We start from the raw sequence: 22,021 nt of genomic DNA, 5'->3' as shown, positions 1-22,021 counted from the left end.
TAATATTTGCATGTTAGTAAGAGGCAACTAAATAGAAGCAAAAATGGTTCATTTGTATTTCTCTTCCTATTGTCTTCTCAAACTCGCTGGAAAAGCAAACGATAAAATTAGTTTTGGCTGATCCACATATTTGATGACCCATTCATGGATCATACTATTTACTTATATGCTTTGACATCGAAGAGAGACTTTCTCCAATATTTATTTATTCACTTTCTTAATGAGCATTTTCATAGCAATTAAGGTGTGTTAAAAGTTACTACGAATAAATTCATTGACTTCAATTCAACAATACTTTATTTGGGGGTCTCATGTCAAAGGATTTTCCTAGAGAACTGGCAGATGCTTGGATTTCAGGAAAGATATAAAACTTGTGTTACTCTTTTTCTGCATATTAGTAATGAAACTGGAGTTCCACTCTTAAACTTATTTTTTAAAAATAAATATGTCCAAAAGTCAGAGTTGACAAATTAGTTCATCTCATAAAGACCAACACATTAAAAATGTGATTCAACAGTCATTGGAGTGTAAAATAAGGCCAAAAAAAAAACTTACAGCCTGAAATTATTCCAATTCCATAAACAGTCCAATCAATCTGTCCAAATGCACGAATATTGCACGAGAGTCGAATATTTAATAAAGGTATATCTGTAAAAGTGACGCTAGATGTTGTTCTGTTTATGACAGTATATTGTTCATGAGGAACAGTGGCATGATTTGTTTTCCAGAAAATGTCATTGGCATTTACATGAAAATCATCCATACATTTTTCCGTTACCACACAAAGTGCAGTGAAATTAGAACCAAGTTGTACAACTGGAGATTCAGGGGTAATATTACCACACTGATTTAGAAGTTCACCTGAAAAGGAACAGTAATAGAAAATATAAAAATGGACTGAATTTTTCTGGTACAAAATATTTTGAATCTATGCAATTCTTCAATCTTCACTAAAATATCTCTAAAGACACAGAAAAAGAACAGTGAAAATTAATATTGTCAGAATTTAATGTCAAAATTTGTAAAGAAATTATACAAATTATGAGGAAGATGGAGTTGGATTTAAAAAAAAAAAAACCTAGGCAAGCTTCACCTCTTTCTATAATATTCTAACTTTGCTTTAAGAAACACAAAATGCCTGCAGCATGATCCATACTTGCTCTACCACCAATCCTGTTCCTCCATTCTGAAGGGTGTAAATTAAACCCTCCAGAAAAGAGGCAGTGGTAGTCTCTACTCCGCTCTAGTCCTGAATGCAGCTAAGGGTGCAATTGGGGGCATAAAGGAATAGCATACATTGTTCATCTATCAAAATTCAGAAAACAAAGGAAATAGCAAGGAGGCAATTAAAAAACAGAAAAGAATAAGGTAGCTGAATACATTAATTTTAATAATATGTGTATGAGATCAAATCTCATATTAAAAAATCAGATTGCATAAAAAATAAAACTATATGCTTTAATTATCACCTACTCTATGTTGATATCTAAACCCCTATTCTTAGCTCTAATTTTCTGTTTTCAATAGCTTACAAGACATATTCTGTGAGATATTCTGAAGGTACTTTAAAATGAACATGTCTAAAATTATACGCATCGCAGCCCCCCCCCAATATCTCTAATTAGCCTCCTCCAACCTCCAACTTAACAATATTGCACTGAGTCTTCTTGGTTCTATACTCTTAATGTGTGTGTCAGCCTTTTCTTACCAACCGTTTTGACTGCTAAAGCTCAAGCAACCATATTATACCACAGTATGATTTCCTTCCAGTTTATCCTACATACTGCTGCTAGAGTTGCTCTTCAAAAAAGATAATGCCAGTTCCCTATTTTAAATTACTTAATGGCTACCTATTCCTGTCAAGTTAAATTCTCAACTAGTTAGTGTAATTCTATTTTCTCTAGCCTCACTGTCTAGAATTTTAAGGCAGTTCTTCCTAGTGAATCCCACTTGCTAATGGGTTCTTGGGTGGTTACCTGCCTTATCTGAGTTTTTCCTCACTTGGAAAATAAAGTTAACAATAGCTATCTTAAAGAGTTTTTTTTGAGATTAGAAATTACTTATGTAAAGCACCTAATATGATGTCTGATAGTCAATAGGCCTCCAATAAATGGTAGCCTATCATTATTACTGCTCTCTGAGATAACTAATCTAGCCACACTGATATCTGGCTGTTTTTGATCTATAAAAACAGACATAGGTGTGAACTAATAAATTTTTAATTGATAAGATATATATATATATATGTAACTAAAATATTGACTGCAAAAAAAAAAAAAAAAAAGAGTGGGAGGTCTTGTGTATGCAGAAGTGCCTGTCCTCAGTCCTTTGGGTAGACTGTATTTTCCAAAGATGGTCACACCTAATTGTTTATCTCATCCCACGTACTCTTCTTACAATGTGGCTGATATGCCTTTCACAAAGAAATGGGGTCTGTATTCTCCTCCTGCCCTCAGCTCTCTCTGTGTGGCTACTTCTGTCTGCCTCAGCCAGTGAAGTGTATTATATGACTTCTACAGATAGATCATTAAAATGATTAAAATGACTAAAAACCTTTGACTAGCTCTCTTTTTCTCTTGGGACATATGCTCTTGAATCTCAGCCACATGTTGTAAGGAAGCCAAGAGGCCACATGGAGACCATGTGTGGTATTCCGGCCAACAGCCCTGGCAAAGCCCTCAGCCTACAGCCAGTACCAACACCAGAAGTATAAGTGAATGAGCCTTTAGATGATTCCAGCCCTCAATCTTTGACTATTCCAGCTGAGCCCCAGAAATCACAGAGCAAAGGTGAACCAATCTGGTTGTGACTATCTATATTCCTGACTCACATAAACCATGAGAAACAATAATTATTATCATTTTAAGCCATGGAGTTTTGGAGTAATTTGTGAGGTAGCAATAGATAAGGTAGTCCTGTTATTTTCAACTTTGTAATCAACAACTTGGGAAAAAATAAAGAGACATACACTCATCAAATTAGCAAAGGACAAGACTATGAAGGACTGCCAACACTTAGGATCCTAACATCTTAGAATTCAAAATTATATTGAAAGATTATACCAATAGGCTAAAATTAATAAAATGAACTTTGCAAAAGAAGGTAATATCTCCTATTTAGGTTGATAAGAAATAAATGTATAGTGAAGGAGAAATGGCTTAAAAGTAATTCAATGTGAAAACTTGAGAATTTTCACTGACCAGTAGCTTAACATGAAACTACAGTATATCTTAGCTGACAAAAAACTATGTTGCTTTAATAAAAATGATGTTCGGATCAAAATAAAAATATCACTATATTTAGATCGTGTCTAGTCCTGGCATTATATTTATTTTTTTAAGTGTGTTTTATTCCAATTACAATAATATATAATTATGATCTTCTTTATAATGCTTACTGTGGGCCAGGAACTGTCTTCTATCAACTCATTTAATCCTCATTAACAACCCTAGGAAATAGGGACCATTACTATCCCCATTTTATAGACCAGGAAATGAAGCAAATACTAAGTGACTGTCCAAAGTCTTACAGCTGATAAGTGGGAGAGGTGGTAAAATACTATATTTTAAATGTGATATGGGCAACCAAGAGGACAATCAGGAGGGTAATCAGCATGCTCAGGGCTGGAAGTTGCAGAGGGCTGGAAGCCAAGTGCTATAAAGAATGATTAGCACAACTAGGTAAGTCTAGTTTAGGGACGAGAGGGCTTAGAAACACATGAAAGTAGTCCTTCAATACTTGAAGAATTTAACAGTGGGAAGAAAAAAGTGGATCTACTCTAGGATTAATAGAAAAGATTTATGAGGAAAATTTGGGTTCAAGTAAAGGAAAGAGGACGTGGTTTGATAGTGTAGTGGTTATCACATCTGCTTTACATGCAGAAGGTCCTGGGTTCGCACCCCGGTGGAGCCACTGTCCAAGGTCTATGGCCATGCCACCCTGAACAAGCCCAATGTCTGATCTCGGAAGCTAAGCAGGGGATGGGAGACCATCTAGGAAGACCAGGTGCTTTAGGCATAAATGAAGGGAAGGGAAAGAGGAAAGGAAGACTTTCTAAATGAGACAGATTTTCAACATAAACTTTGTGTCCCCTAAAGTGTTCAAAAAGCTGCTGTATTTCTTGATTGGGAGAGGGCTTGATTCAGAGCAGTACTTCTCAAACTGTCTGTGGTAAAGGATCAGTTTGTTTTTCACCAATTTTCACAGACTTACTTTTGTTTTATACTAAGTTCCAAGAGACAAGTCCACTGATTACATGTTTGAACGTGACGGCTATGTCAAATTGTTATAAGACTTGCTAAACATTTATTCTTAATTTCTTTACTTATTGCATAGTGGACCAGTAATAATCAGTCTTCAGACAGGCCTCAGGCTGTGCACTAGCTTGAGCAGTACCAACTCTAGGTGACCTCTTTATTCTGGTATCACAATCACACTGCCTTTGGCCATTAAGGAGTAAAGTGCTAAAAGTTAAAAGATTTTCTATTTCTTTATTAAAAAAATATATATTTTTTCTCCTTCGCAACCTTAAAATTATTGCTAGTATAGCTAAACAGCATGTAGGATTACTGAGTGACCCTTTAACCCAAATTATACAAATTATGATTTATCAAGACTATTTCTACTTCTTAAAATCATTTTTAAGACAGCATTCCCTTAATAATAATGCTACAAAGAATATATAATCATAATTACATAATGATTAAGCATAAATTTAATTATATAATTATAGCGACACAATAAACCTAATTGGTGGGGTTGGGAAGTAGGGTATCTCATGAACCTTACCTAAAGATTCAGCGATGAGAAAAATTAACAAGGCTTGCACTGTCCAAGTTTGCAATGTCAACATCTTGCATATATATTTCTGAAAAAGACACATGTAATATTATTTTTAAAATTTTCTCTTATTACATATAAGTTAAGACAATTCCTAAAGCTCTTTTGTTTCCATTGTATAGCTGTTTTCTAAAAGGTGGTAAAATTCTTACGAGAATGTAGAAAACAAATTTAAGTCTTTAGAATATTTCTCTTTATTCCCACTAAAGTTATGACTACATAAAATGTTGTTGGAAAACGATTTCTACTTTAAGTGAATTAAAAGAACAATCTGTTTGTTATGTGAAGTCTTGCACTGTTAAATACTCTGAGACTGAGAACTTCAGAGAGACAAATTTCTGCATGGCAAAACCCACCAAAACAACCTCTTACGTTACTTGACAAAATGGGAACAAAAAGTCTGTAATTCATAGTATGAACAAAAATATCCCGATATATGAAGAATACCTACAAATAATTAAAAAATTACAACACCTAGTAGAAAAACAGGTAAGATGAGTTGAATAGGCAACTTATAGAAAATGAAATACAAGTAATTCAAACATATGAAATACTTTCAACCTCACTCATAGCAAAAGATGCAAATTAAAACTACCCGGATAGGAATACAAAGTGATACAGACACTATGGAAAATAATTTTGCAGTTCTTTATCAAGTTAAAAGCACCTCATAAGACTCGGCATTTCCATTCCTAAGAATGTACCCAAGAGAAGTAAAAATATATATCCACATAAAAACTTATAATCAAATGTTCACACCAGCTTTATTCATAATAGTCCCAAACTGAAAACAACCCAAATGTCCATCAACTGGTGAATGGATAAACAATTACCCAAACAGTTGAGCACCACTCATCAACAAAAGGGAATAATCCAGTGATAGATGCAATAAATCTCAAAAGCATATGCTGAATGAAAGGAACCAGACACAAGAGGATATACACTGTATAATTCTGTTTATAGGAAATTCAACAAATGGCAAAACCATGGTGATAGAAAGAAAAACAGGGGTTGGCCGAGGTGGGGAAGAATAATAAAGGTAAAGGGTCAAAAAGGAACTTTTGGGGGGTGATTGAAATATTCTATGATCTGACTGCAGTGGGATAAGAAGTCTCTATATTTACCAAAATTCACTGAATTGTGGCAAGAACTGTGTTGGCTCTGAGAGTTTACCCTATTAGCAAGAAACAAGTTAGTTAAGTCTGCCAGTTTCACAGATACTGGCAGAAGACATGAGACTCCTGAGTCAGAGACAAAGGACTTTATTACTCATATCAGGAGCAATAGTCAGAGTAGTATCAGCATTTTCTTGTGTCAGGTGCCTGAACCCGAATTCTCACAGTGTTGTGAAGAGAGTCAGGTAACACCTGTACCCACAGTGGGCTGCATTACTGAAGTGAAAGAAACACAATTATTTTCAAATGGCAGTACGTATGCCTACCCTTTACTCTGGAGGGAGACGTTATCTCTAATTTCCAAGGCTGTAATAAACAAACCTGACCTTTGCTCTATGGAGAGACATCATTTCTATCTTCCAACATCCTTGAAAAGATTGTCTAGAAAAAAGGCAATTGGGGCTTTTGCAGGGGACCTATAGGGAACTGTAACAAATTGTATGCTAAAAATAAGTAAATTTTATTGTTTATAAATTAGATATTAAAAACATACAAAACCTACCCAGACAAGGTATATAGCTAAAAAACATGAGTGCTTAACTCCTCCAAAGGACATGTACTAGAATGTTCAAAAAATTTTTATTCATAATCACTGAAAAGTAGAAGCAACCAAAAATCCATAAACAGAACAGATAAATTTTGGTATATTCAAGTAATTGAATCACAGAAATGAAAAAGAAATTATAGGCACACACGACAACATCATTCAATCTCATATGTAATACAGAAGAAACCAGACACACAAAAAGTAAACTCTACAAGACTCCCTTTACATGAAGTTCAAAAATTAAGCAAACAATCTGTGGTGAGAGAGGTCAAAATAGTGATTATCTTTTTGGGGTGGGGTGGGGGAGACGGGGGGGGTGGGGAGAGGACAAAGGGAACATTCTGGGATGCTGTACATGTTCTAGATCTTGACCTGGATGATGGTAAAAATTCACTGAGCTGTACACTTATGACTTGTACATAAGTTCTTAGTAAAAAATAGTAAAGAAACAAACAAAAACTATCCTGATATCACTCTCACCTCTAGTATTGGCAAAAACATCAAAACTAAAGTTATTAACACAGGCTGGGAGGCTATGACTTAAAAGCATTCTCATACACTGCACGTTATAGTATAAACTGGCATAATGTTGCCAACAAGCCGTACAATTAAAACTGTGAATTTTATGGTTTGTAAATTAGACCTCAATTATAAACAAAAACCTACCCAGACAATGTGTATGGTCCGTTTAACACTATCGATCAAAACTGAAATATACATACATTTGATTCTAATGCTATTGCTAGTTTATTATCAATATGAGCAAAACACATGCACGAAATTGTTCAATATAGCAATTTTTAATAGTAAAAGTTGAAACAACCTAATGTTCATGAATAGGGGACTAATTAAATTATGGCATATCCAAACACAGAAGACATGTAGCCATAAAAAAGGAAGCTCTGTATGTACAGATATGTAATGATACCTAAGATACATTATTACAGTACAGCACAGTATATTCATCATTTCTGGGCAAAATTAATAATAAAAAAAGATAACAAAACCCAAGCTAATTTCTTATATATGCATCAAATATCTCTAGAAGGATAAAAGTTCAAATACTGGATCCCATCAGGTGTTTGAGACACCAGGGAGTCTCTCTAGTGTATATTCTTTGTACCTTTCCAATGCTTGTACCATGTGACCTTAGTGCTTAGTCAAAAAATTAAAATTTAAATTTAAAAATAATGTGTAAACTTTCTCTCTCAAATAAAACTATTAACTTCCTGATGAGGGCTACATAGAACTACATTTGGAATATACTATTTTTTTATTAAATATAAATAAATATTAACTTGACTTTTTGTACTCCCTAACCACATCATTCTGTAACAAAATTATTTGATAATGAACTGTCTAGACTGTCTCAGTAATGTGTTGAGAAAAGCTATAAGATGCATCATAAGTAATTCACTACTATTAATGTTAAAGTAATGAAGTTTGTGATTTACTTAAAAATTTGGACAAATTCAAGATTAAATCTATTGTTCACTCTCATTCATTTTCATTCCCACAGATTTTCTCAAATGAGAAAAAAGCAATGGGGTTATAATTGATAAATATTTCATAGTTTTGCCTTTTATAAATATTTTTATTACCTATGGATTGTGATTTTTGAGTTTATTTTTTAATTTGACCCAAGGACAGAATGAAAAAGCACAAAAAAATACATCAAGATTTACATTGCACGTGAGGAAGAATGTCAGTATAAACTTTATACTATAGTCATATTATTACAACAATTGTAAAACAGTAGATGAACTACAATTGCCAAGTAGAAGGCAAAATAATGTTTACTTAATAAGCTGAGCAGGGATCAGGGTGGGGAAATTTTACTTAATAAGCTGAGCAGGGATCGGTGGGGGGGGGGGATTGTTATAGTAACTTTTATATCATGTCATACACAGTAGTGTTACTATGAATAAATTTACAAAAAGTGAGTTGTGCCTACATAGTTTTTTAAAATTATGTAATTCTGCTCTATTCCATTCAAACTAATTATGAATTCACTTGTACTATTTTATATTCCACAAAATGCTTTCATATAAATTATTTCACTTGATTCTCCTAATATCCTAGAGAAGCGGGGGGGGGGGGGGGAGATTGTTATATTGTTTTAAAGGGTTTTTTTTAGAGCAATTTTAGGCTCATAAAACTGAGAAAGGTAGAGATTTCCCTCATATCCTGTGCCCATGCATATGCATAGCACCCCCCCCCCCAATTAGCAACATCACTCCCCAGAATGATACATTTTACCAAGGATGAACCTACATTGACACTATAATCACCCAAAATCTGTAGTTTACCTTAGGGTTCACTCTTGATATTGTACATTCTATGGGTTTGGAATGGCAGGAATTAATTACAAAAGAAAAACAAAAATTCAAATAGGATAAGTTACTTACCCAAATCACGAAATTATTAAGTGAAGGAGCAGGAATTTGAAACCAAGTCTTCTGCCTCCAAATGTCACACTCTTTTCATTGGGTCTCACTGTAACGAGGAGAGCCTTGTTTATAAAGCTGGCTTCAATAATACTTATTATGTGTACTTCTTGAGTCCCTGCCTGCTATTAGGCTTTCAGGTCTTCAGAAAGAACCCTCTTTTAGATATATTCTGAGCTTCAGTAGAAAACAATCCCATAAACGTTTGTATAAGAGTATTCAAACATCCTATTGTTGTTTTAGTACATATCTGCTCCTCCATACCTAATCTGAATTTCCTTGATGTCCATGTAATATCACAGAAATGTGAAAGGACATTTTGTTGAATTTGACAAAAGCAGTTAAAGCAAATCTCTTAAGGGGCCCATACCTTTTGTCTTCCTCTAACAGTAAGCTAAGCCTACTAATTCTTCAACTGCCAAACTATTTTATGCACATAGGTATAAAAATTCATTTTAAAATTTGCTCAATAGGTTAACTTCCAGCATAAATAGTGGTGGTTCCTCTTTGAAATTTAACAAGATAACTTCAAACTGTAAAGTCAATGCATAAAGATTAATTCCTTGTAGCCTTTAATCTCATATAGGTCTTCCCTGACCACCCTGTACTGCTTTGTCCTCCCTTTCCTGTTTTTTTTCTCAATAGCATTTAGTATCTTCTAAAATAGGTTGGCAAACATTTCTTGTGAAGGGCCAGATAATATATAATTTAGACTTTGTGGGCCTTAAAGTCTTTTGCAATTAGTCAATTGTTTTTGGAGTGCTAAAGCAGCCAATCCTGTTATTGGAGTGCTAAAGCAGCCATAAACGATATGTAAAGAAATATGCATGGCTGAGTTCCAATAAAACTTTATTTACAATAATTCATTTGAAATAGGTCACAGACCTAAACGTAAAACCTAAAATTTCCACCTAGAAAACATAGGAGAAAATCTTTGAGAATCTGGATTAGGCAAAGATTTCTTAGATGCAACACCAATTGATAAACTTCATTAAAATGAAAGGTTCTGCTCTTTAAAAACCATTGGTAAGAATAAAAAGACAAGCCACAGACTGGGAAAAAATACTTAAAATTTAACTTTCTAATAAAAATTTTATATCCAAAATGTATTTTTTAAACTTTCAAAACACAAGAAAACAAACCCAATTAAAAAGTGAGGTATACTTGAACCTAATTAATTTTTAAAAAGTGAGCAAAATATTTGAAAAGATACATCACCATAGAAGAATACAGTTAAACACACTATATACTTAGCTATTCTACTCCTAAGTATTTTCCTAAGAGAAATGAAAGCTTATGTCCATGAAAAAAGCTGAGACTGGTTCAATTACAGTATATTATTCGCTAATATATTATGCATCTGCTTACTAGTTGTTGGATTTATTAATTCAACAAATATGTTAAATGCTGGGTATGATTTTAGATACTAGGAATATAGCAAGGAACTAAACATCTTAATTACATCTCAAGACATCTTAATTACATCTGCAAAAGCCTTATTTCCATTTAGGGTAACATTCTGAGGTACTGGGGGGTTATGACCTCAACATTTCTTTTGAGGGACACAATTCAACACATAACAGACAATAAAGCAACATAAGTAAATTAAATAGTATTTTCGAACAGAGGCTGGCGAACTATAGTCCACAGATTAAATCTACCATGCATTCTATTTTTGTGATGTACCTTGGTATAATTTTCATGTTTCTTAGGCTTCGAGTTTGTTCAGCTACCTGGATCTATTGGTTTAGTGTTTATCGAATCTGAAAAAATTCTGGCCATTAATTCTTTAAATACCTTTCTGTCTCTGCCCGTCCTTATTTCTAAAAACATGTACATCAGGATGCTTCAAGCAGTCCCAGAGGTCACTGATACTCAGTTCATTCTTTCCCCCTCTGTTTTATTTATAATTTCTACTGCTATATCTTTAAGTTTACTAATCTTTTCCTCTGCAATGTTTAATCTGCCATTAATCCTAACTCGTGTATTTGTCATCTCCCATATTTCTCATCTTTTAGAAGTTCAGTTTGGGTCTTTTTCATATCTCCTATAACTCTATTTAACTTTTTGACTATATGGAACAAAGCTATAGCAACTGTTTTAATGTCTTTGTCTGGGAATTCTAACATCTATGTCAGCTCTGGGTTAGTTTTGATTGCTTTTTCTCCTTATACATTGTAACTTAATTCTCTTTGCATGCCTGGTCATTTTTGATTGGATGTCAAACACTGGATTTTAATTTGTTGGGTGTCAGATATTTTTATATTCCCATACTCTTGAACTTTGTTCTAAGACGCAGTTAAAGTTATTTGCAAACAGTTTGATCCTTTTGGATCTTGCTTTTAAGATACACTGCGTGGGACTGAAGCAGTGCTTATTCTAGGGCAAATCATTCCCTCTTACTAAGACTCTTCTGTGTACTCTGCCCAATGTCTCATGAATCAAGATAATTCCCAGTGTGGCTGGTGAGGACAGGTACCATTCCTGACCCTGTGGAGGCCACCAAAAGCACTGATACCTCTAATCCCTTCAGGAAGTTCTTTCCCAGGCCTTCAGTAGTTTCTTCACATGCATGCACTGGTCAACTGCATAATTAAGGGGACCTCAGAAACTTTCAAAAATTCTCCATTACAGGTTTCCTCCACTATTTGAAAGTAAAGCATTCCTACAAAATCTTTCTTAAGCCCAAATAGCATAAAATAAAAAAGTAATTACCAGAGGACGCATCTTGTTAACGGGTACACAAAATAGAGATAAAGTGATATTCACAGAGACACAGTCCAAAGCTGTGGTGCTTGATGCTGAGTACAGTTCCAGAAGGAGCATGGCAGTGCCATTCTTGCTGCCCAGGGTGTCTGCTGCCTCTCTGATGGCTCATTGCAAGACAAACTCTGAACACTATTTTTGCTTTTGCCTTTTTTCGAAAAGCAAAAATCCTCCTTGGATTTCCTTCAGCTAGCAAAAATAGGTACTAATGCAGGTCTTCCGTAAGAGCAAAGTGGCATAAAGCAGACTTTCGAAAAACAGGGGATATCTGTAATTCTGTTCTGTGAATTCTAGACATTTTGGTGTTCCTGATCATCTCTTCAACTCAAGAGTGTCCAATGGGCTTAGCCTGGATTCCTCTATCTGTGCTATTGGTCTGGAAACTCTCTAAAGGTAGTAGGCTAGTACAATTGTAAGGTTCACCTTGTTTCCCATCTCTTAAGATCATTGCCTTTCACCATCTAGTGTACAGTATCTTAGTTATCATTGTTTCATGTATTTTTTTTTTCTGTATTATGGTTGTTTTGGGTAGGAGGGTTAATCTTATCCCTGTTACATCATTTTGGCCAGAAGTACAAATTGCAGAGTCAGTTGGACACCAAATCAAAGAAGTATTACACAATAAAACTATCATCAAGCTATTATAAATACTGGTTAAAAAAGCCTAACTAAAGTATTTGCAAATTTATTCTAGCAATGTATTTGAAAACAAAACAAAACCAACCCATAAATACAAGAATTTAGCCGAAAAATATAAGTATGGTTCGACATGAGAAAAGATAGTAACATTTCCTACTACGTTTATTAAAAAAGAAGAACATTACACACATGATCATTCCAATAGGTGCTTGAACAGCATCTAGTAATATTCAAAAATTTTTCACTTAAAATCTAAAAATAACAACAAAGTGTCTGAAAACTAAGACTGAAAGAGAGCATCCCTATCTTGATGAAGTCTAACAAAAAAAAAAAAGGATGAACTCTGAAATCAGACTGCCTGTGTTCAAATACCAGCTTCTCTATTTTCTGTAAAAGATCTTAGGTAAGTTTTTAATATCTCTAACTTTCAATCTCCTTATGTGTAAAAATGAGGATAACACCAACACCTACCCACATACTATCTAGGACTTTTGTGAAAATTAAATAAATCAACACCAAGTATTTAGAATCTATCTGGCTCATAGTACATGCTCAATAAATAGTAATAGCTGTTATTAGTGCAGTTGTTGCTGCCACAGCACTTTATCACAAACCTATAGTAAACATCGTACTTAAAGATAAAAATTAGAAGCATTCCTATTGAAGTCAGGATTCAAAAGAGATGCTAGGAATTATCACTTATTGATACAGTTCTAGGTGCTTAACTGAAAATACAAGATATAATGAAAAAACAAAAAGTCGTAGATGATATGATCATTAATTAAGAAAAAAGAATGATAATTAAATGTCAAACTATTAGGATAACTGAGAGTTTAACATACTAGTTGAATAAAAGATCAAAAAATACAGCTCTCCCATACATCAGTGATAACCAGTAAAGTATAGAGGAAAAATCCTATTCACAGTAGCATCAAAAACTATAATATATCTAGAAAAAAATCTAATCAAAACTATGCAAGAAGTTTATGAAGAAAACTATAAAACCTTACTAAAAGGTTCATTTGTAAGACCTAAATGTCATGGAATGAATATCTATCTACCTACCTGCCTACCTACTTATATATAGCAGAGACATCAGTTCTTCACAAGTTAATGTATTAATGCAATACAATTTTAATCCAAATTGCAAAGTGGTTTATTATAGAACTTCACAAACCAACTTAAAATTTTATATAAAATAACAGAATAGCCAAAAACCAATTTAAAAAATAGAATACTTGCTGTACTATTAAGACATATTATAAAGTTATAGTAATTCGAATATGGCATTGACATCAAACAAATCAACGGTATAAAACAAAAAGTCCAGAAACAGATGTAGGGGTTCAGAACAGGTCTTCCTAAAAAAGTGCCACTGTGGCATGTGAATTATTTTGAGCTGAATGCAACCAATACCCTATGGTGTCATGATAAACTTTAACCTCTCCCTTACAAATGTAAGCTTGGGGCCCTGCCCATAATAAGAGTTATCATCAAAAATAATTTTTATGAGCTATCTACAGGGGAGGACGAACTTCTCATTGATGACCATCTGCGCTTCTTATAGTCCTGCAATGACTTTCCTCCTCTCTGAAGCCCCGAGATGATCCTAGCTCAGGATGTTATATATATCTCATTTTCCCTTTCTGTCTTTGAAACTGTCATTTATGTGGGATTTTTGACTTGTGTATGTGGGTTATGTGTACATATGTAATTAAATTAAGTTCTTTTCTCTTGTTAATCTAATACAGATTTGACTATCAGACTAGCTCAGAGAACCTTGCGGGTAGCGAAAAGTTTCTTCCTCCCCAACACAGATCCAAGTATATATAAGAATTTATTATTTGATTTTTAAAAATGGATCTGATATCACTGGGAAAATAAAGTATTATTCAATAAATAGTATTAGTACAACTGACTTCATGAGCAAAAAAAATAAAGAGCCCTACTTGATCACAGATACATACACTCCTTACTGATTAAGGATCTAAATGCAAAAGCAAAATTGTAAGTTTTAGAATACATAGTATGCTTATGACCTAAGAGCTAAAAGAAGGCCTTTTACCAATTATTGTTGACTGTTTTAGACATTTAAAAGAGTTTAAAGAGTAATCTGATGGCTATCCATGTTCTCATCATAGCTTAAGAAATAACCATTACAAATACTATAGTTCTTGCCCTTCAGTTCAAAGTTTAGAGAGGAAGAATGTGCACAGAGTGTTACTGGAACATAGAGAATACCCAATTTAGACAACGTCTAGGAAAGCCCAGTCATGAAATACGAGTAAAGGTTTTCTAGACAGAGAAAAAAGCATATACATGAGCTACACATCATCTTTGACTCTGTCAAGTGAAGATTACTAATGGCAAAATCCCAGAGCACAGCATGTTGGTGTACAAACCAGAGCTGTGCTAACTGCAACACAGCTGAGTTTACTTTGGGTTAGAGGCTGGGGAATACATACAACAGACATGCAAACAAAAGCAAATTGTGTAGAAGACCAATATGAAATAAACTATTTAGAAGTAATGATTAAAACAATCTACCTAATAACAATAATCTATACTATAACCACATTTCAACAGATGTAACTCTTATTCACAATCAATTAGCTAACTTAATTCTCATTAAATCTAAGATGTACTAGATATACAGAAACACCTGTGATAATGTCACAGAAATTATAGCCATTGTGACCATTTCATTTCCCATTGTTGTTTCTGAAGCATTTCCCATTGTTGACCATCTCTGCTTCTTGAACTTCTGAGATCTTATGTGATAGGATTCTTTCCTTTATCTATCTACTTTACTGTCTCCTTTACTGAATTCTCTGATAGGTTTTATTTCCTGGCTATAAACAAACCCAAAAGTATTTGGCATCTACCATTATTTTAAAATACCAACTTCTGTGAAGACATAAGACTTCAGCTATTACCTTCAAACAAAATAATTTCAAGAATTTTGGCAGGGATCTTTCTTGTAATTCCAGTGATGTATCATTGTCTTGAATATTCTGCCTCTGACAAAAATTTAAGAGGTCTAAAAATACACATTTATACACATGCTCAAGGACATGCATATACATAAAAATGCACTTTTAAAAATCACAGTACTTTTCTCCTCTATCTAAACACATTCATTCTTCTTGAATTGTCTAAATCAATAGGGTCTATGTTGTCTTTTACCTATTACAGTCTAGCTTTTCTCAGTTACAAATGTTACCCAGTCTTTTCCTTATTATATCTTTCCCCTTTGTCTTTTTTTTTCTACCCTCTATTATGGCCAATCTAATTCAGGCACTGATCACTTCAATTTTAAAACTACCTTCCTGCTTCTAGTCTTTTCTCGCTCCAAATAATTATTGGTGGGTGAATCTCCAAAACACGACTTTAAACTTGTCACTTTTTTCCTCAAAAGCTTTTTAAAGGGTGAATAATAATGTCAAATATTTTAGCTATTTAAGATCCTAAAAAGTTGGCTTCAGTGTGCCTGTCCAATTTCTCTACTCCAATAAAGTTTATTCTAAAACAAACAAACAAACCTCTACTCAGACTTTTCCCTCAAGCTGCCCCACTGCTATACTTCTAGAGAAAATAGCAAGCAATCTGGTTTCTACTACAATCATGTGGAAATTATTTTTGTGTTTCCTAAATGCAAAGTGAATATTTAAGCTCTTCATTTTATTTGACCTCACCATGCCATTCATGATTTGGTATTACCTTTGATCATTCCCTACTAGCCACCCTTACTGAGTCTAAGCTCAAGCCACAGCAAACTACTATACTTTCTCTAACACATTTTGTTATTTCGGCATTTGTGCTTCTACAAACTGCTATTCCTTGCCTCTAGAATCTTTTCTTGGGACTCTGCTTTGCTTTGTTTATAACTCATATGAAACATCATCTTCTCTGTGGAATTTCCTCCCACTATCACAAACATCTTTGCTCCCAATGTACATAGTTCCCTAATAGGATTCATAAAGCTGTACTGTAATTACTTGTTTATATGTCTTGATATCCTCAGACTAACATATTTCGAGGTATATTATGGACAATTAAGAGTGGGTTTTATAAGACCTTCTGGTATGGCGATATTATTCTAGTCACTGTCGCTCAAGAATACTAAATGAAGAAGCAGTATATTATGTATCATGGTTAAGAACTGAGTCTGAAGCCAGGCTACCTAGGTATGAATTTTGGATCTACCATTAGCTGTGTGGCACTGGCAAGTTAACCTATCTGTGCCTTGGTTTCCCTCTTTGTAAAAGGAGGATAACAACATCTACCCCATAAGGTTATGAGGATTAAATGAATTAATACAGGCAGAGTACTCAGTATAGTGAATGGTACAAAACAAGCATTACATACATATCAGCTATTATAATTAATATACTGTGGTTATTTCTAGCCCTACTCCTATAGACTTCTATTTGGAATGGCTCCCTTCATCCAAATCTTACCCAGGTTTTCCCTTCACCCAAATCTTACCCAAGTTTTCAAGGCAGACCTCTGGTAAATCTTTTGATTATTCCAAAGATTAAATGACCACTCCCTAATTTAAATATCTATAGTATCTTCTGCATCACTCTGCATTAATTAAAACTGCCTTTTATCTTTGTAATTTTCACATTTGTCAAGCCAATTTTCCTTAAAACTCTTTGAAGGTCCTGATGACATTTCAGGCATTTTTGTGAATTTCTATAACCAGCAGTAAGTGCTTATTATTTGTTGTGTAAAATAAAGGTCAGTAAAAACTTCAACTCTGATCAAACTGCCTTTGCGAAGAAATGGAGAAGGCTGTGAAAATATTCCATGCTTTTCTAGGAGCCAAGCTGCAAATGCATTAGAGCCACGGAATTCTGACTCCCATTTAAATGAGACTCTGAAACAGCTTCTAGGGGAAAAAATTCTCCCTGTAGAGTTACGAAGAGACTACCAGCTCCCAAACCAAACTGTAGTAGTGGATGAGAAGAAATGTGTCAGCATGAAAAATGTATCAGCATGACAAAATATCTGAGTACAGTATTTAGAATTACACAGATCTAGGTTTCACAGGGACAATGAGCCTCAGTTTTCTTCTCTATAATAGGTATCTTAACCCTACTTTACAGGTATGTAGTAACTGACATTCACCTTAATATTTAACTGAACAGCAAATGCCTATGAGAAAATTACCTATGAGAAAATTAAACTAGCATATTACTATCAATGCAGACTTGACGGAAAAATTCCATTACGAACTTTATCGTACTTTTCTTACACTTTCTCTAACCTGTAATTGTTTTCTTCCACTTGTGGTTAAAAAAAAGTGTTCAAAATGATCCCCCAAAAGAAACACCTGGAAAGCACAATTTAAATATCCAAGTTGGTTCTATAAACGTAGTATTCCATCTTATAGTTCCAAAACACTTCCAAATAGGGATTAACATGAATTTAAGAAATCAGAATGGCGAACAGCCCAGATGATAATCTGAGTCAGTAATTTCAAATTTAGAGTAGTTCCAACTCAATGCTGGCAGTTTAAAGGGTTTACAGCACTGACTAAACCAAATACGCCAATCTTCTAGAATATTCATCCTGCCATTCTAATAATTACCTTAAAGCATTAAACCGAAATGAGTTTCCTTCTGAAGGAAAAAAGAAAAGAACAAAAGTAGCAAGTCTAATTTTTAATCTATGATGTTTTCAGATTAGGTTTATGAATAAAATGCTGTTCATCTCTGCAAAACAGAACTTTGCTGCTCGGAAAAACCTTTAATATTAGAGGAGGGGGTTAAATTTTAAAAACTTGGACTTTGGTGCCTTTAGGATACAGCGGCATGTGGGATTCATTAGGACCGATGCATATAAGACAGCAAAAAAAGAAGAGACATTAAGAATGTTTCTATAAGTATGGTGAATTTTCAGCAGTACCGGAACGTTAAAATTTAAGAATGAAAAGACAATTTTAGGGGAAGAGAAATTAACCTCTGGGTAGAAAAATGAAGAGTTAAGTACCCAGTTAATGTCATTTAAGGGGAAATGGAAAGGGGGTTGGGAAGAAAAAAGTGGGGATTCGGTAACCAAAACTGGGGTATAATCCAGAAGGAAGTTTGGGGGCGGGGGCTTCAGAAGGAAGACTGAGGGAAGGAGAGTGCGTGTGTGTGGTGTGTTGAAGGTAGGGTTTGTGCTTAGCGTTGAGAAATCTAGGTGACAAAGTTGAGGAAATCAAATTCGGAGGTGTGGGACTAGGGAGAAGGAATGTGGGGATTTCCAGGCTGGGGCTGACAAGTCAGGACGCCCCTCTCACGGAGAAGGGCGGCCCCCACGAGTGCCTGGTCCCACGGCACGCCCGCCCTGACCAAGCCTCACCCTCCCGCAACGCGGCCTTTTTCTCGGCCACGGTCCCTCCTCACCTCAGGCCGCGGCGCCTCGCTCCTCCGCGTCTCCACAGCTCGCTTCTCGCTTGGCGCCAGGTCTTATCGAGCCGGTCGGCTGGTCAACCGCGACCGACCGCTCAGCTGAGCCGGGGCGTCCCCCGCCTCGCTCCCCGGGCCTCCGGCCTCCTCAGCTTGGCTCCGGCTCGCTCCCGACTCTTTCCCGCAGACGCGGCACGCGGCCCTCCTCCCGCTGCGGGGCAAGGCGCCCCCCTCGACTCCGCCCCACAGCGCCCCGCCCCCGAATTTGGGGCCTGTACGCTGATTGGCCCCCGAGAGAACCGGCGCGCCCAGGCATTGGCCCAGCGGCCCGACGGCGAGGGGGCGGGACGCAGGCGGCTGCGATTCCCGTAACGCGGCTCCCGGCGTCCCGGATTCCGGTGCCTGCGCCCGCGTCGCCTCTGCTAGACGAGATCGAAGGGTTCCCCCACCTCCCTTCTGCGGGCGGAAGGAGCGGAATGTTCCATTTTTCTGTGGAAAAACGGGGTCGTGAACTGAAGCCTGGGCGCTACCTGCGCTTGCCGCCCTCCCTTCCCGTTGGGGCTCCTTTGGCCTCCTCTCGTGTTCTTCCCGGGGGGAATCAGAGTCACGAGGAAGCGCCGGCCTCCCTTGGGAACCGGAGAGGCGTGGGAACTCCTAAGGGAAAGTGAAGGACTCGGTGACCGCAACTCCACATGAGATTACCGCAGATTATGTCCGCGGCGGCTTCGGTCCAAGTCTTATGTAAATGAACCTGGCCGCGATATATATATATTTTAAGCTAGTAAATGAGTTTGAGCGTGATTGATCAGTAAACCCCAGAGCTGGTGACACGCCAAGAAACTAGTTTTTCTTTGCGGTTTGTACTTCCCAATCTGTGAGAAAAATACTGAGTAAAAACCAATTCCATTACACACAGACACACACCCCATGCCCAAATCTGGTAATTGGACCTTCAGGCTTATGTTGATGCCCCACTCCCTACCCCCTCCCAAAGCAAAATGAGAAAATTAAAAGATAAGCCGTGTGTGCCTGTATGTGTGTGTGTGTGTAAAACACACCCAAGGCCAGAGCCTTTAGTGGAAGAATGGCAAGCTATAGGAGGGCAATAGTGGTTTAATGAAGTTGAACAAATTATACCCATATAGTAGCACAATTATAAAATTCTTCATTATATTAAGGATTCGAATAGAGGACAACACATTATGACCTCTTAGTTATGATCATATGATTTTTAAAAGACACAGAAAAGTGGATTTGCTGTGTGTCTAGCACTAAAGGAGTCCCAGGCAAGCTTGAGGATGGTGCTGCAGGAGAGACAAAGCTCCTCTGTGTTCAGCTCTTCCTGCTGTCATCCTATATCTAACCTAGGGAGTGGGCTACATGAGGACGCAGGCTGTTTGAGAGTAAGTGAACAAAGCTAGGAAGAAATACTACAGACCAAAGGTGATAAATGTCGAAGACAAACTTTGCCTGCCTTGCTATTTGCTTAAATCTCGCTCTGACTTGGATACCATTTTCCTCCTTGCCTGTGCCTAATTGTGTTTCTGAAACTGTGTCAGCGTTGGAACTATCCCCATAGGTTGTTGTCCTGCAACAACCTAATGATTTTAGCATCCATGATAATGACTCAGTTAGCACCCTGACCTCACAATTTCTCAACCTTCTCTTTTCCAATGATCTTTGTTTTCACTCTATATCAGAAACTCACAGATGTAGCCACACCTTGAATCCAGTCATCATATGAGTTTATGCCACCTGCAAAATTTTGGCTTGTAAGTTACTCTCTACCCACAGCCATCTATCTACCTTTCTACCTTATTCCCATTGAGTCTGCAGTTTGTCCTCAGTGACTTCCAGTCTTTGTTCTCATAGTTTATCAGTTATTTCCTAATTTCTCCTATCTTTCTAAACTGTGAAAACTCTTAACCATTTTAACTGTACTCGCATTACTACCTTCAATTCCCTTGACCCTCAGCCATATTTTAAAAACCAAGACCACCATTTGTGAGCATCCTTCACTTTTCTCCATGTTAGCAGGCAATTATTTACCCACCTCCACCCCATCCCCCGCCCACCCCACTGCCTAAGAGGAAGAACAACCTTTATTCCTATAAAAGGTTTCCTCCTATGTTCTTGGTCCTACTTCTACCCAGTCGAGTCCTCTGGTTTTATATTTTTTGTTATTAGCATAAAATACCTTAGAAAAAATTTTTAAATTATTAACTCAATGGACAGCTTTTCTGCATGTGTTAAAATCTTTGTAACCTAATAGCATCTAAGTCACCAAAGAGAATTTAAAAAGTATATTAATTCAATATGCATCTCAAAGCAGTTTAAGTCACACTGTAATCCACTTAGGAAAATAAGTTTGAGATGAAATATGAACTTAAATCAAGTTGTAACTAAATTTCCAAGCTAGAAAACAGGAAAAAGCCATTTCATAGCAACAAAACTAAGCAATATTATGACTCCATTTCAAAAATTTTACCAAAGAATAATATATATTCAGAAAAATGAGCAGACCATAAGAGTGCAACTTGGAAAAATTTCACAAACTGAATACAGCTATGTAATTGGCATCCAGAACTAGAAACAGAACATGACCAGAACCCCAAGAGGCCCCTCCTGCTTCACTCTGTCGGAAGGCCTCTGGTGACCACCATTCTGACTTCTAACATCAGAGTTTTATGGCTATCATTTTAAAATTGAGAATTTAGAGAAATTTCTAAGTCTTATTAGTATTTGCTTATTTTATTTCATTTTAATGAATAAACTATAGGAGAGCAAAGAGTTCAAAATGAAATAAGCTGCTCTGTATAAAGGTTAGACACAGATGCAAACTGAAGTGGAGGGAGTCTAACTTCTCATTTCTCAGGACCTCTGGGAAACCCTGTCAAATGACCTTGGACTAGTGACCTTGCATTCCCTTCTTTAACAGGAAGCTTGGCTTTGGAGAAGGAAAGGCTAGTGTAGAAGTGCAACCAACAGTCAAGTGTGACCTGTTCTGAGACACATACATAGGATAAGAAAATCAGGTATTGGGACTGTAGCTTTGGAATGACCCAGACTAGCTCCAGAATACCATCCCAAGGAGTCTGAACATACTTTGCTTTTGTTAACTCTGACACAACTAGTAAAGAAGCAAGAGCTTTGCTCATTCGAAAGAATACTTTTCAGTTACAAAGCAGATTCTTTGGCTCCAAGTCTGAT

General features: G+C 36.1%; 1 protein-coding gene across 2 annotated transcripts in view; it reads right to left on the bottom strand.

Annotated features, from left to right (window-relative positions):
* Positions 1–19,041, bottom strand: part of IL6ST (interleukin 6 signal transducer) — a 42,050-nt gene extending 23,009 nt beyond the window's left edge. The window contains exons 1-4 of one of the 2 annotated variants that reach the window (XM_036225562.1): positions 18,809–19,041; positions 8,970–9,057; positions 4,789–4,867; positions 556–861 (exon numbers count right to left, since the gene is read on the bottom strand). In XM_036225562.1, the coding sequence (XP_036081455.1) occupies positions 556–861; positions 4,789–4,852 (370 nt within the window). In that variant the 5' untranslated portion in view covers positions 4,853–4,867; positions 8,970–9,057; positions 18,809–19,041. The remainder of the gene's footprint in view (positions 1–555; positions 862–4,788; positions 4,868–8,969; positions 9,058–18,808) is intronic. The other variant, XM_036225563.1, reaches the window with a different exon arrangement.
* Between the last annotated feature and the right edge of the window lie 2,980 nt (positions 19,042–22,021).

The sequence above is a fragment of the Rousettus aegyptiacus genome, unplaced genomic scaffold (genome assembly GCF_014176215.1).
Source record: "Rousettus aegyptiacus isolate mRouAeg1 unplaced genomic scaffold, mRouAeg1.p scaffold_m13_p_8, whole genome shotgun sequence".
Classification (NCBI taxonomy): Eukaryota; Metazoa; Chordata; class Mammalia; order Chiroptera; family Pteropodidae; genus Rousettus; species Rousettus aegyptiacus.
Note: the sequence above shows the minus strand (reverse complement) of the source record. Positions and strands in the feature narration are given on the sequence as shown.